Genomic DNA, 15,576 nt, shown 5'->3' with positions numbered 1-15,576 from the left:
TTCGATCTAATACCTCTATTTCTTACAACCCTAGTTTCCCAAATATACCTTTTATTTTCCACCTGTGAGAAGTGGAATTTCATTTGTTTGGGACTACATACAAGTCATATTATGGATAATGTTGATTTTTTTTATTTTTATTTATTTATAAAAATTGAGTAAATCCCTTCCCACTCCAACTACTAATAACATCGACCCCATCATCACGGACTGCGAACTCTCCTCTCTCTATAAAAAAGCTTGCCCCGTCCCCCCTTTCGCTCGTTCTATTCCATTTTCTGTCTTTTTCATTTTTCTGCTTCCTTAAAACAGGAGGGAGTGCGGGAGTTGATTGAGAGGGAGACAGCGCGCCTTCGTTTGTTCTTTGTTTGTTTTTATTTTCCATTACTCTGGTGTTGTCGTGTGGCCTCTCAGATCAAGTGAGTTATTTTCTGTTCCTTTTCTGGCTTTTTTTAGCACCTCATGTTCTATTTCCCTTTTAAGATCTGCATCGAAACATTCATATGTCTTTTGTATAAGTCTTCCTACACTATTCCAAAAAGAAAAAAAGCGTTTCTCCAGTACTAAATATTTGTTTTTTTCCCTAATCTGCACATGGGTTTCTTAGATCTGGCCTGAAATCACCACGCTCTTCATAATATGATTAATTAAGGACTTGTGGTGGTCTCCGGAGTTAGGATAATGTCAATCTGGCACTCTGTAAGGTCCTTCCAGCTGCACGCACCTTTTACTTTTCTCATTATATTTCGTGGTATATACCATTCTACTATTTTAAGATCTGGAGAGCTGATTTTCTAGGGCTTCCTTTAGAGTTTCTTGGATGATTAATCAATTTGTTGATATATCTATATTTTGCAGTTTCTTTTTCTCTTATTCTATTTTATTTGCTTCAAATTTCAGTCAAATTTAGAATTTAAACTCACCATAATGATTAGGGACGTGCGGCGGAAGAATATAGTTAGTTTGAGAAAAAAAAAAAAAAAAAACGAAAATTTATGATCAGAGAAGTAGGTACCTCGTACCTGGGGGTTCCCTGCTTTCATAGTCCAATATTTGACAGTTGTGTATTTTGTGTTGGGCTGTGCAGAAATTTTGAGGCAAGACTTTCCTTTTGATCGCATCATCAAAATGGAGTTGAACGGCAAATCCATGGTCTCTGCAAACGTTATTTATCTTTCAACTATTCTGGGTAGAGATGAGCAAGTTGTTGCCCACAAATGTGATTGGAAATGTGAGAATGAACATGTGTGTGGTAATATGTACCGCTGCAAACTTACAGGAATGACTCACATTTGTGACAAAAACTGTGACCAAAGAATTGTGTATGATAACCATAGCTCACTTTGTCGTGCAAGTGGGCAAATTTTCCCGCTTACACTGACAGAGGAACAAGCAATCAGAGGCATTCGCAGGAAACTTGATGCTGACAGTTCCTCCGTTGATGATTTTGGTTTTAAGCGTAGGCGGGATGCCCAGTTTCATCCTTCACCTTTTGAGAGATCTTTCTCTGCTGCCGTCCCAATTTGTAGTCAAGTTGGAGATGGCATGGATATGATGAGCTAGATTTGTTTATGAAAAAGAAGCGAAACTGGGGCTTGTCTCTGTGCTCTGTTCTTTTGAATAATTTTCCTTTTGTTTTGCGTATGGACTGATAATCATATAATGGACTTGACCTGCGGGTGCTTGAAGTGGTGGACCTTGTTTGCCCCACCTGTTTGTAGGGACGCTTATATTTCTAATCTTGTCTTATGCAATATGTAGCTGACACTAGATTGACTATACTATAACAGATAAGATGGATCCGGATCATCATCAAACTTACATTTCTATTTTGTATTTCCTTCACCACCTTCTAACATAGACAGACTATTGAAGCCTCCGATTTGTATTCATATTGTTTTGAAATCTGTCTTGCTAGACCTGCTTTTGGCTGTGTTCAGGTTTCTAATATTTATTATTAGCTTTCTTCTTTTCATATGAGCTTGTCCTTAAGTCATTTTCTTTTTACTATTTTGCAGCAGAGGTGTGGTCATTTTCCTAATTGTGAGAGTTTAGTTATGCTCCTCAGTTAATGTTCCTTGTTCTGCAATTTGTTTGAATGGAATCACTGATGCTTCTCACCTTTCTTGGCAGGTGTATTATGTGTCTTTGTAGATGTGGAGAACAAGTTTAGTGAACGAAATGGGGTCATCCTTAGAAGGTGCGGAAAGGATTTTTGAGGCACTCTCACAAGACATTTCCCGCCTCCCTTACTCAACTTTATTTCTTGATTTTTCTCCTGCATTTGATTTGCAGGGGCAATGCTTGATAAAGTAATGGAGCTACCGTAGTCGGTTTGGTTATTGTGCTTGTCATTTGTAATTTTTTTGCTAATATTGGAGATGTGTGGAACAAGTTCATCTCCACTGCTCAATTCCTGCCCTGTATTATGTAAAGTTATGATACGGTCCAACACTTGTTTGTTTTGACTATTATGAATTTTGTTTCACATTGCATTCTGTGAAGTGCACTCCAAAAGGAACAATTCTTCTGCCTCCCTAATCTTTGCATGCTGTGATAGCAGTTATAACATGTTGATGTCAAAGTGCAGAATTGATAATGCAGATGAAGGCATACACACTAGTAAATGTAAATAACCTCTAAAGACGATTCAAACATACAAAGTAAAGAAGGATAAAGATGACTGAAAAATCTGCCCTTTGAAAAGCAAGAACGTGGAGTTGAAACCTCTGCTATTGTTCAACAAGGTTTCTTGAAGTTCATATATGGGTACAAAACTTGAAAAACTCAAATCGTAGTGAAACAAAACCATGAATAATGTTGTTGGATTGGAGATCTAATTATGTTTATAAAACACTTCTCTAACTTCGTAAATGAAGTTTGGACCCACCCTCAACCATGGATAATAAAGGGTAAAATTGTAATTTACTGTTCGAAGTATTCGGAAGTGAAAGGGTCCAAAAGATACTTTATTTTTATATTTTTAATAAACCATAAAACTTCTGGAGTGCAGAAGGGCAACACCGGCCAACTCACCGACGCCGAGGGTTGATAGTGGTGAAAGGAGGTTGATTATTCCACCGATTCTTCCAAATGTTGAGAATTATCTCTGTATCGCAACCTCGCATCAAGTTTCTCGCCCGTTACATAACCTCTCTATCTTCCGCCTCAATAACCTACCTATTACCATCTAATTCTCCTTCCAAGCTGTTGCCACCTTCGGTTCGGATACTCTTTTCGCCATTCTCGCACTCATCCAAGCACAGGAAGGAAAATAGCAACGACGTTGCTTCCGTTTGCAACAGAGACCCAATAGCTCCACCCAAACTCTTCGTGGTTCAACCTCGTCTTCGTCCCGATACTATTCTGCAAGCAAAGCTAAACGAGGCTTTGTGTCTTGCAAATTCTCTAGAACAACAACGGGATGGGTATTTCGATATTGATTTCTTTGACAAGGAAATACCCCCTCACGTTGTAGTTCAAAATCCTTCTGCCAGAGGAGCTCGCGCTGGTAAGTCCAAGAAAATTGAATTCTGTAGCCCCTTTCTTTTATTTTGTGCTTAGACATTTTTCAGTTGGGGACACTTGAGAGCTCTCTTACTCACCTCAAACCGACCGGTGTTTGAGTTAACTGCCTATTGAAATATTTTAGAAATTGAAATTTGGGTCCTTTGGTTATGTTTTCTTAGTTATTTTAGTATTCATTGCCTCAATTTGGATTTTTTTTTTCCCTTTCTTTGAATTCGGCTTATTACTGGACGGTTTTTGAGTTATGCCACTTGAACTATGGTCCTGTTAGCGCCTCAATTCTGAATTATTAAATTGATTTAAAAAGACACGGTGACTGAATGCATGACTCATAAAAAGATCATAAAGTCTGACCATATCTTCGATTCCAAAGATTTATGTTATGCTGGGAAGCATGCGAAGACGTTAATTTTATTTTTCTGAACTGCTACTTTTCGTAGTTATTGTTGCCGACTGCCTAAGTTGCCTTCTTTCTCATGGTTCCTGTCAAGGCACAATTAGAGGCTTCTTTAACAGGTCTCCTATTTGCATAAGGCACATTCTATTTGCGGACGACATCTTGCTTCTTATCAATATTTTCGGGAAGGAAACCATAATTCTTGCCTTGATCTGTTGCTTGTCGGTAAACTGAAATCTCTTTCTTTCTGCAGTCCCTTGATTTAACAAGGGGTGTATATATTGAAGGGTTGAAAATATGCTTACGTCTCCCATGGGGGCCTCTTACACGCATCCTCTCATCTGTTGTCCTTGGTAGCTGTGTTGACAAATGAGAATGGACGATAGGACATCCAACTCTTTCACTAATGTGCTCTTCCTTCAATCCCCTTTCCAAGTCTGCCCTTTCTTTTCATATGGGAAGCATGGGCTTGAAGACAATGGAAGGGACTTTAGGGTAGTGGTGAGAGACAACAATCAATTAGAGGCTTTTTCTTTAATAGGTCTCCTATTTGCATAAGGTTAGATTCTATTTGCGGATGACATCTTGCTTCCTATCAATATTTTTGGGAAGGAAACCATAATTCTTGCCTTGATCTGTTGCTTGTCGGTAAACTGAAATCTCTTTCTTTTTGCAGTCCCTTGATTTAACAAGGGGTGTATAGATTGAAGGGTTGAAAATATGCTTACGTCTCCCATGGGGGCCCCTTACACGCATCCTCTCATCTGTTGTCCTTAGTAGCTGTGCTGTTTCTTTTTCACCTTTTGTTGAACAGATGCTACTGCCATGGCAACTTTTGTAAGAACCTTGTGCCAAAAATCTAGTCTTTAGTCGCACAGTCTGAATTCCGGGAAAATTAATCTCCTTTCAATGGCCACCAATTCTTCTGTGCTAGTATTTTTTTGTCGGCCTTCCCATTTTTCTGTTTCTTTTCTACACTTTTTGTGAACAAACTCAACCTAGGACGACTCTTCACGTTTTCTGCCTTCGTCTCTGATATGACGATTCTTCTTTCTTTGTGGCCATTCTCACTCTACTGATCAACGACCTTCCTAGTATCCTCTATTTCTTTCCATATAAGACTACCTTATTCTAATATGAATTTCTGACTCATTGTTTTTGCCAGTCTAATCTCCTATTCTTTTGTTGCTGCAATCTCCCCTTTTCTTTATCTGAAATTACGCAGTAGCCATATAGATTGAAAGATCAAGTCCGTTTACTTCTTCACTTGATTCTTAAGTCAATCCATTCCTTCGCATAAACACTTCTATATCTCTTTGCATAAATTCACATGAAGCTCCTTGGCCAGAACTGTACAGCTCTGATACCAATCAGAAATATTCCAATGTCTTGAAATACAAACGATAACAAAACTACAATGTAACTTCCCGAGTATTCAAGGTATTTGGAACCTCCCCTCTTGAGATATCGCTCAATCCATTAGCCACTAAAAAATTGTCTAACTTTGTCATTTTCCTCTCCCTCTACTTATAACCAAATACCATGACAACTTCCCTAAAAAATGACGAATATACCCTTGATATCCCAATAATACCCTGATAGCGTTCCTATCATTTTCCTGTGAGCAATAATAACCAATCATTTTTGAAGTGATCCTTCATTCTTGAACTCTCTGGTTGGAAGCTTTTGTGTAATTCCCCACTCTTTTATCCCTCTGGGGGGAGATGTCGGGGAGCTGTGACATCTGTTTCTTAGAAAGCAAAATATTGTTTTGAAAAAATGTCTGATAATGATTTTTTTAAAAATCTTTTTAGTAGTTCTAATTCATCCTTGATATTGAATGTTTGAAGACAAGTCCTTAATTTTAGATAATGAGTAAATTGACTTGTCTATGATCTAGATGGTTGAGCGTTGCATTATTTCATTTTTTCTCATTGTGTTTTATGTTTTTAGATACATATTTTGGACCAGGAACTGTGGATGCCATCAAATGCCATTTGAATGTGGCAGAGTCGAAGGTAGTGGTAATTTGGTTTTGTTTGTACGTTACTAGATGTGTAATATGATCACCAAACTAAACCTTATCAGTTTAAAATTTTGTCAGAGTGAGGTTGATGCTATTTTTGTAAATGCTACTCTCTCTGGCATTCAGCAGAGGAATTTGGAGGTATATCTTGTGTATATTCATTTCTTCCCCTTGTTAGTTCGACCATGAACAAATACACTCATGGTCTTGTAGAAAAAGTGTAGGTTGTGTATATCTTTACATTAATATAAATGTTTTGCAATATTCTTTGTTCTTGATGACATGCTCCACTATTCTATGTCAGCGAGCATGGGATAAACCTGTACTGGACCGCGTGGGTCTCATAATAGAGATATTCAATGCTCATGCCTACACGAAAGAGGCGAAGTTACAGGTTTTTTCATGGGCCCAATTAAATGTATCATTGCCTTTTTCTTGCTAACCTGTACTTACAATAAAAGGATAGAGTTCAATTTGTATTTTATCATTGTTTCAACTTGGTCCATTAAGTTTTATTTAGTTGCAACCAATTGTAACTACAAGAAAAATTTACAGTTGGTTCCAATTTGAAGCTGTACCAGAAAAAAAAAAAAAATTATGTGGGGTCATTGGGTTTTGATTTTGTTGATTTGGATTAGACTGTGTTTCTCCATTATTTTTGGAATATAGCCAGAGAGAAATCGGTGGTGATATCTGATTTTGTTCAATCGAGGGCTCAGCCCATCAATGATTTATCTAAGAAGTCATTTATTAATTTGGTAGATGACTTAGCTAAATTTAAACAGTACCAGAAATCATTTAGTGCATCTTCATCATCTTCAGCACCTACCCCTGTAACAACCATTGCTGGTTCAGGTAATATGAATTATTGCCTTTTTCTTTCTCAACCAAATGGGTCATAGCCCATCAACCCCATAAAGTCAGTAATACCCACCATTTGTGCTACCTACCTATTTTTGCAAGTTAGGCATGGTTGGTCGATATTGTTGGTCCTTGTCCATTAATTGGGTCCAAACTTCACCTTCTGTTGAACAGCGTGGGTAAGAAACATCATTCTTTTCCTCGATCATTCTGTCAACCTCCATCAACAACTTCATCCCAGTTGGGTTGAACACATTTACTTTACTTGGATTCTAGTTTCATCCTATTTAAGAAGCAACATTTGTACTATGGTGCTCAAAATTTCAGATTGAATGAAATTTTAAATTGAGTTTTCCAGAGAAGGAAGTTCTGACAATTTATTTCCATGTTCCAGGACAACACTAACAATTAACCTTTTTCTTTTGCTTAACAAGGTAAAAAAGCCCAGTATCTGCGCATCTATAAATCATCTCCCTTATTTAATTTTGTTTGTACCCTTACATTATTTATAGGCTGAACTGGCTGCTTTAACGTATAAAAAGTCGAGACTTGTTCGTGTACGTGGCCTTGATGGACGTCTTACATTTGGTGCCACGGGAGAAGCCGAAGTTGTTAGTGCCAGAGGGTAGAGTATACTGCATTTACAGCTTTGCAATAACAAAAACAGTAACAAGCCAAAGTTTTCATTTCTTTGTGTATTATTTTTTTTGTTAAGTATTTTACTTACGAAGATACTAATATGCAGGAGAGGGAGTGGGGGACGTGGCTTTATAAGTGGTGCAGGAGAGACTGAACTTCAACTCCAGCGACGAAGGTTGAATCTGTGATGCTAAATACTCAAATTTATTTGGAACTCCTTTCTTACAAACAATATATAAATGATACAATAATTGGAGGATAAGGAGTCCTCAAGTCCAAGAAAGGAAAAACTGTGACAAGGAGGCACTCCAACTTCGTTGCCAAAATAAACAAGCAAAATATAAAGACCTAGGGACTTAAGCTTGTTTGGTACTAAACTTTGGGAGCTTAGTCACGAAAGAATACATACCCATGGAAAGATAGAAAAATAAATTGAATCCGTGCTTTACCCCTCAGGATGGTGTTCTTGTTGCAAGGAAGAGTCTGAGTGGCCACCTCTTCCTATATTGCTCCTTTAGGAATATTTGGAGTCTCCATTTTCAGTTGGTACGCGCCCCCACCACATGGATTCTAACATCCTTATATCATTGATAGTGGTGCGGAACCATTCAAAAGAGAAAAGGTCTTGTGGTTTCAATGCACTGGGCATTTTTCTTGGATCTTGTGGCCTCGAATTGAACATAACTATAGAATATTCTATGAGGAGAATTCTTTTGATAGTTTCTTAGGCTCTGCTTGATAACCGTTTGGTTTTTGGTTTCTGAAAGATAAGGTTCTTTTTGTTTTGTCATCTACTTTTTACTTATGGTTAAAGAAACCAAGCTTAGTTTTAAAAAAAAGCAGTTTTGGAAAACTTGTTTTAGTTTTTAAAATTTGGGTAAGAATTGAAAGATGAAAACTGTTGTAGAGAAACAGTGAGATAATGCAAGGAATCCCTTGACTACATGGTATTTCACAATAACAAAAGTACAGTTACAGCCATCAAGCACCATTCGAGAGGGTGGGACTCTCCTTACCTTCCGAGTATGGTACTGCACAACCAAAAACTTAAGAACATCCAGAACAGCAAACCATAAATATACTAACAACTAAATAAGGGATGGTGTATTTCCATGTTTGCCCGTCCAAACTTAAACATCTACGACTAGTCTCATGGATAACAAACACAATTTTCAAAAACTCAAAATTAAATGGTTATCAAAAGAGGCCTTAGATATTCACTTTTTTTTAGCTCTATTTTGCTGTATGCTTATGTCAACCATCAACAATTACAGTTCAAATAAATGCACTTTTGGCTAGTTGGAAGAGATTTTTGTCTTTTTGGTTTGAGGCTTGGCATTCTTCCCGTCTTTTTCAATTTTGCATATCATATACGAAATTGTTTCAATTCTCAAAATTTCTCAAAAGTTTTGAAAACGGTGAAGTCCTAACCTCCTCCTTGTTTTCTCCTTTTGTGTAAATGATATTTACTTCTCTGCTGTAGTTTAAGTTCTGTAACTATGCTTCCAGAATTTTGGAACGAAGGAATCATCTATTATCTCAAATTGAAGAGGTTCGTCGTACACGTGCTTTGCAGCGTTCTTCTCGAAAGAGACATGGAGGCTCAAATGGTCAACAGTTAGCTACTGTTGCTATTGTTGGGTACACTAATGCTGTACGTGCTCAGTTCCAATTAATTATGATTGTTTTATGTGTTCCATGAGAAAGGGGAAAAAAGAAAACTAAACAGCTTTATGCAACCCATTTAACAGGGGAAGTCGACATTAGTCAGTGCACTTTCAAACAATGATCTCTATAGTGATTCTAGGTATCTCAACGTGCTTTTTAATGGTTTGAATACTTTTTTCTCTTTTTGTCAACATTTTGCATCTGATTTGATAATTGGAATCTGAATTTATGCAGATTGTTTGCAACTGTTGACCCCACATTAAGAAGCGTCTTTCTTCCTTCTGGGTATACAATTTGTAATAAATTGGAAGTCTTACTTTTTGTTGGTTTCTATTAATTAAGACCTCGATCTTATCGTTTAATTTTCAGAGTTTATTCTATAATCTTTTGTTTTCTAAATAATTTTCAGGAGAAAAGTACTCGTAAGTGATACGGTGGGATTTATTTCAGATTTGCCTGTGCAGGTAATGAAAGCTTGACGTGTCACTTTTTTCTCTTTCACAAGTTATTCTTAATATCTCTTTCGCTAAGACAATGCACCTTTTATAGTTGGTTGAAGCATTTCATGCAACTTTAGAGGAAGTTGTTGAAGCAGACTTGTTAGTGGTATGATCTGCTTGATCTGACTCTTCTTTATGCGCAAATATTTTGCATCTTCAGCTCCGTTGAACTATGGTCTCATATGAATGATATACTGGGCCAAATTTAAATTTCACTTGTGGTCTTTGAGGTTTGAAATAGTTCTAAATAGAGTATGACTTAGTCGACCATATGATCAGATAACATGTAAGTTAACCTGGTCATTGGGCTTTGTTGACCTGGCCTTATTGACAATTTTAAATAAGTTCGGCAAAAATATTAATTTTACATTATTACTTTTTCTTATGTGGCCTTCACACCACATTCTTTCTTCATTCTCATCCTCCTCGTCTGATAGACCTTGCCGTCACCACCACCACCCCTGTGCCTCCCTCCCTTGCTGCCATCCTTTTTCGCTCACTCGTCCTCCTTCACTTCATTCTAGATTTAATGGAGTTTCTAATCAAATCTAGAACCAAAGCTTCAAATTTTGAATGGGACAGTCTCTTTTACATTATTACTTTTTCTTATGTGGCCTTCACACCACATTCTTTCTTCATTCTCATCCTCCTCGTCTGATAGACCTTGCCGTCACCACCACCACCCCTGTGCCTCCCTCCCTTGCTGCCATCCTTTTTCGCTCACTCGTCCTCCTTCACTTCATTCTAGATTTAATGGAGTTTCTAATCAAATCTAGAACCAAAGCTTCAAATTTTGAATGGGACAGTCTCTTTTACATTATTACTTTTTCTTATGTGGCCTTCACACCACATTCTTTCTTCATTCTCATCCTCCTCGTCTGATAGACCTTGCCGTCACCACCACCACCCCTGTGCCTCCCTCCCTTGCTGCCATCCTTTTTCGCTCACTCGTCCTCCTTCACTTCATTCTAGATTTAATGGAGTTTCTAATCAAATCTAGAACCAAAGCTTCAAATTTTTGAATGGGACAGTCTCTTTTCCACTCAATCTCTCCTCCCCCCCCTCCAAGGTTAACAACAGATGATTATTGGAAATAGAATCTGGTTGATAAAGGAACCTTCACCAAATTTCTCACTTTTAAGATTGGGTCCAGTGGCCAAAATCGTCACAAAGATCTCTATAATAATATATTCAAGGGCCCAATTCCCTAGAAAATTAGATTTTTCCTTTCAGAATTAATTCGTGAATGAATTAGTACACCTTATGCGCAGCTAAAAAGGGATCCCTTGTTAGTCTCCTCTCCAAATTGGTGCATACTTTGTTGAGACATGCCATACTATGCTTTACTTATTGACTGCTTGTCATTATGATTGGATTTTTCGGGAGGCTATCAAGATAAATATGGAGGCTATCAAGAAATGAATTGATATGGGTTATCTTACCTCTAGAGAGTTTAATGGATGGTGGGGTTACTAATGTTGTACTTAGATGAAAGCATTTGTTCCTAGCAGTTTCCTCGTCTGTTGAGCCATAGTGTCTTAATATGATTCCTGGGAACCATGCTTGCCCTCTTACAATTGAATTATATTTCAAAATTGGTATGATCACACTATTTGATACTGAATATGTAGAAAAATCAATTCTGAAGTAGACTTCCAGGATATTGATGGAGATACTAATATAAGATATCAATGCCGGTATCTTGATTATTGCAGCATGTGGTGGATTGCACCGCCCCCAACCTTGATGAGCACCGGTTGACCGTTTTCCAAGTACTTAAGCAAATAGGAGTTTCTAAAACGAAGCTTGATGATATGATTGAAGTTTGGAACAAGGTAATTCTATTTATTTATTTCTCTTACTTGGGACAAGTTTGCAATTTGATCTGTGATGCATGATGCGTGTAATAATTCGGACAGATTGATTATCGTGAAGAAGATGAGAGCGTAGATGAATATTGTGATGATGATATTGGCGAGGCTGGCAATTCGTCGGTAGGAGATGGTAGAAAGGGAAATGCTGAAAGCAACAATTTTATGAAAATGGAAAAGGGTGATATTACGAAAAAGCAAGCAACTAGAGAAGTCAGTGGATTCCCCTCTGGAGATGTCAGCCAGCTTTCTCAAAAAGATCTTGGAAACACAATTGAGGGAGAGGAGAGCGATTGGTGTGAAGACTGGTTGGCAGAGGACGATGATGATCAAAACCCTTGGGTTGATGAAAATTGTTACTCTGAGGCTCAGGAGGCCTCAGAAGACCAGGGGATGAGAAAGGATGTACAGCCTCCAGGTGGTCAATTTGGTCCACATGTCAGAATATCAGCCAAGTTTGGAGTTGGCTTGCGAGAGCTGTTAGAACTCATAGATGACAGACTAAAGGTTGATCAGGATGAGAGGCTAAAAACTCAAAATGTTTTAGAGCGGAGTATTTTTGAACGTAAATGGAGGCCATCGCAGATGGAGGCAAATGGTGCAGCTGAGCAGTAGCTTACTTTTTAGTTTATAGATAAAGTAGATTATGGTTCCTTGCAACTGCAACGAAGCATGGTTGCAATATAGATTTCTGTTTCGCTAGTTTCTGGCGATCACTGAATATTCTACATATTTTAATTATTAGAAACCCCTCGTCATATTTTTAATTTGTTAACAGGCATAATTAATAGTATACTGTTTTTAAATACAATAATATCAATCAATAACAAAATTTTAGGGAAAAAGTTCAATTTTATTTTATCTCGATGTTGCAATTTTTACTTTAATAGGTTTTTGTTTGAAGATTTGTTAACAAAAGTATTCGTATATGCTTTTATTGACTTACAAAATTAAGATTAGAAAGAAAAATGACATTAAAATCTAAGTTTTTTTTCTTAACATTTGTGAGTTTTGAAAAGGTTAATGGTTAGAAGTTCATTGATATCTTCCTTTTATAAAGCAACTCGACTTCGATTCTTGAATAATCCACATCACTTCTGCTTCAGATAGACTAGAAACGACATCTCTTATCTCAATGACACCAGAAGGATATTAAATGAATGGAATTGGGATATGGATGGAATATAATGAAATAGAGCCACATTGAATGAATGGTGAAAATACGAAACTTATTCACTTTCGCTTCTGGGCCATTTCGCAGTCAAAGTCCATAGGTGTTAACATAGGAACTTTTTTCACGTTTGAGACAGGGTCGTTAACTCGATCAAAAAAGTTGTTTTGTCATTTTAGTATCATGCCATATCCACTAAAGATTGTCCTAAGCTTAAAATATGGAAGAAAAATAACATTTACTCGTGTCGTAAGACCTCACAACCTCAACCTTGTCGAGAAGACCCTCATGGAGGCACCTAAATCATTATGTGAAAAAACAAGGGTTTAGGGTTTAGGGTTTAGGGTTTAGGGTTTAGGGTTTAGGGTTTAGGGTTTTAGGGTTTAGGGTTTAGGGTTTAGGGTTTTAGGGTTTAGGGTTTAGGGTTTAGGGTTTAGGGTTTAGGGTTTAGGGTTTAGGGTTTAGGGTTTAGGGTTTAGGGTTTAGGGTTTAGGGTTTAGGGTTTAGGGTTTAGGGTTTAGGGTTTAGGGTTTAGGGTTTAGGGTTTAGGGTTTAGGGTTTAGGGTTTAGGGTTTAGGGTTTAGGGTTTAGGGTTTAGGGTTTAGGGTTTAGGGTTTAGGGTTTAGGGTTTAGGGTTTAGGGTTTAGGGTTTAGGGTTTAGGGTTTAGGGTTTAGGGTTTAGGGTTTAGGGTTTAGGGTTTAGGGTTTAGGGTTTAGGGTTTAGGGTTTAGGGTTTAGGGTTTAGGGTTTAGGGTTTAGGGTTTAGGGTTTAGGGTTTTTAGGGTTTAGGGTTTAGGGTTTAGGGTTTAGGGTTTAGGGTTTAGGGTTTTTTAGGGTTTAGGGTTTAGGGTTTAGGGTTTAGGGTTTAGGGTTTAGGGTTTAGGGTTTAGGGTTTAGGGTTTAGGGTTTAGGGTTTAGGGTTTAGGGTTTAGGGTTTAGGGTTTAGGGTTTAGGGTTTAGGGTTTAGGGTTTAGGGTTTAGGGTTTAGGGTTTAGGGTTTAGGGTTTAGGGTTTAGGGTTTAGGGTTTAGGGTTTAGGGTTTAGGGTTTAGGGTTTAGGGTTTAGGGTTTAGGGTTTAGGGTTTAGGGTTTAGGGTTTAGGGTTTAGGGTTTAGGGTTTAGGGTTTAGGGTTTAGGGTTTAGGGTTTAGGGTTTAGGGTTTAGGGTTTAGGGTTTAGGGTTTAGGGTTTAGGGTTTAGGGTTTAGGGTTTAGGGTTTAGGGTTTAGGGTTTAGGGTTTAGGGTTTAGGGTTTAGGGTTTAGGGTTTAGGGTTTAGGGTTTAGGGTTTAGGGTTTAGGGTTTAGGGTTTAGGGTTTAGGGTTTAGGGTTTAGGGTTTAGGGTTTAGGGTTTAGGGTTTAGGGTTTAGGGTTTAGGGTTTAGGGTTTAGGGTTTAGGGTTTAGGGTTTAGGGTTTAGGGTTTAGGGTTTAGGGTTTAGGGTTTAGGGTTTAGGGTTTAGGGTTTAGGGTTTAGGGTTTAGGGTTTAGGGTTTAGGGTTTAGGGTTTAGGGTTTAGGGTTTAGGGTTTAGGGTTTAGGGTTTAGGGTTTAGGGTTTAGGGTTTAGGGTTTAGGGTTTAGGGTTTAGGGTTTAGGGTTTAGGGTTTAGGGTTTAGGGTTTAGGGTTTAGGGTTTAGGGTTTAGGGTTTAGGGTTTAGGGTTTAGGGTTTAGGGTTTAGGGTTTAGGGTTTAGGGTTTAGGGTTTAGGGTTTAGGGTTTAGGGTTTAGGGTTTAGGGTTTAGGGTTTAGGGTTTAGGGTTTAGGGTTTAGGGTTTAGGGTTTAGGGTTTAGGGTTTAGGGTTTAGGGTTTAGGGTTTAGGGTTTAGGGTTTAGGGTTTAGGGTTTAGGGTTTAGGGTTTAGGGTTTAGGGTTTAGGGTTTAGGGTTTAGGGTTTAGGGTTTAGGGTTTAGGGTTTAGGGTTTAGGGTTTAGGGTTTAGGGTTTAGGGTTTAGGGTTTAGGGTTTAGGGTTTAGGGTTTAGGGTTTAGGGTTTAGGGTTTAGGGTTTAGGGTTTAGGGTTTAGGGTTTAGGGTTTAGGGTTTAGGGTTTAGGGTTTAGGGTTTAGGGTTTAGGGTTTAGGGTTTAGGGTTTAGGGTTTAGGGTTTAGGGTTTAGGGTTTAGGGTTTAGGGTTTAGGGTTTAGGGTTTAGGGTTTAGGGTTTAGGGTTTAGGGTTTAGGGTTTAGGGGTTTAGGGTTTAGGGTTTAGGGTTTAGGGTTTAGGGTTTAGGGTTTAGGGTTTAGGGTTTAGGGTTTAGGGTTTAGGGTTTAGGGTTTAGGGTTTAGGGTTTAGGGTTTAGGGTTTAGGGTTTAGGGTTTAGGGTTTAGGGTTTAGGGTTTAGGGTTTAGGGTTTAGGGTTTAGGGTTTAGGGTTTAGGGTTTAGGGTTTAGGGTTTAGGGTTTAGGGTTTAGGGTTTAGGGTTTAGGGTTTAGGGTTTAGGGTTTAGGGTTTAGGGTTTAGGGTTTAGGGTTTAGGGTTTAGGGTTTAGGGTTTAGGGTTTAGGGTTTAGGGTTTAGGGTTTAGGGTTTAGGGTTTAGGGTTTAGGGTTTAGGGTTTAGGGTTTAGGGTTTAGGGTTTAGGGTTTAGGGTTTAGGGTTTAGGGTTTAGGGTTTAGGGTTTAGGGTTTAGGGTTTAGGGTTTAGGGTTTAGGGTTTAGGGTTTAGGGTTTAGGGTTTAGGGTTTAGGGTTTAGGGTTTAGGGTTTAGGGTTTGGAGTTTAGGGTTTAGGGTTTAGGGTTTAGGGGGGTTTAGGGTTTAGGGTTTAGGGTTTAGGGTTTAGGGTTTATGGGTTTAGGGTTTAGGGTTTAGGGTTTAGGGTTTAGGGTTTAGGGTTTAGGGTTTAGGGTTTAGGGTTTAGGGTTTAGGGTTTAGGGTTTAGGGTTTAGGGTTTAGGGTTTAGGGTTTAGGGGGGGGGGTTAGTTTTA

General features: G+C 38.3%; 2 protein-coding genes across 4 annotated transcripts; both read left to right on the top strand.

Annotated features, from left to right (window-relative positions):
• Window positions 1–200: 200 nt before the first annotated feature.
• LOC111802281 (uncharacterized) lies at window positions 201–2,495 on the top strand. The gene is made up of 2 exons (XM_023686586.2): window positions 201–419; window positions 1,088–2,495. Exon 2 carries the CDS (start codon window positions 1,129–1,131, stop codon window positions 1,561–1,563), a length of 435 nt encoding a protein of 144 aa, XP_023542354.1. The 5' UTR covers window positions 201–419; window positions 1,088–1,128; the 3' UTR covers window positions 1,564–2,495.
• A 487-nt stretch (window positions 2,496–2,982) lies between these two features.
• LOC111801783 (GTP-binding protein, HflX) lies at window positions 2,983–12,257 on the top strand. 3 transcript variants are annotated; one of them, XM_023685939.2, is made up of 13 exons: window positions 2,984–3,511; window positions 5,879–5,943; window positions 6,030–6,092; window positions 6,256–6,345; window positions 7,325–7,437; window positions 7,558–7,626; window positions 8,961–9,105; window positions 9,203–9,258; window positions 9,354–9,404; window positions 9,529–9,583; window positions 9,669–9,725; window positions 11,335–11,454; window positions 11,539–12,257. In XM_023685939.2, the coding sequence occupies exons 1-13, from the start codon at window positions 3,094–3,096 to the stop codon at window positions 12,103–12,105; spliced, it is 1,869 nt and encodes a 622-aa protein (XP_023541707.1). In that variant the 5' UTR covers window positions 2,984–3,093; the 3' UTR covers window positions 12,106–12,257. The 3 variants fall into 3 exon arrangements, with proteins under 3 accessions (XP_086982762.1, XP_023541707.1, XP_086982761.1); XM_087126635.1 differs by having other exon boundaries at window positions 6,256–6,369; XM_087126636.1 differs by lacking the exon at window positions 9,669–9,725 and having other exon boundaries at window positions 2,983–3,511; window positions 6,256–6,369.
• The last annotated feature ends 3,319 nt before the right edge of the window (window positions 12,258–15,576 follow it).

The sequence above is a fragment of the Cucurbita pepo genome, chromosome 9, assembly GCF_057944985.1.
Source record: "Cucurbita pepo subsp. pepo isolate OVF chromosome 9, ASM5794498v1, whole genome shotgun sequence".
Taxonomy (NCBI): Eukaryota; Viridiplantae; Streptophyta; class Magnoliopsida; order Cucurbitales; family Cucurbitaceae; genus Cucurbita; species Cucurbita pepo.
This window is presented reverse-complemented; position numbering and strand designations above follow the sequence as displayed.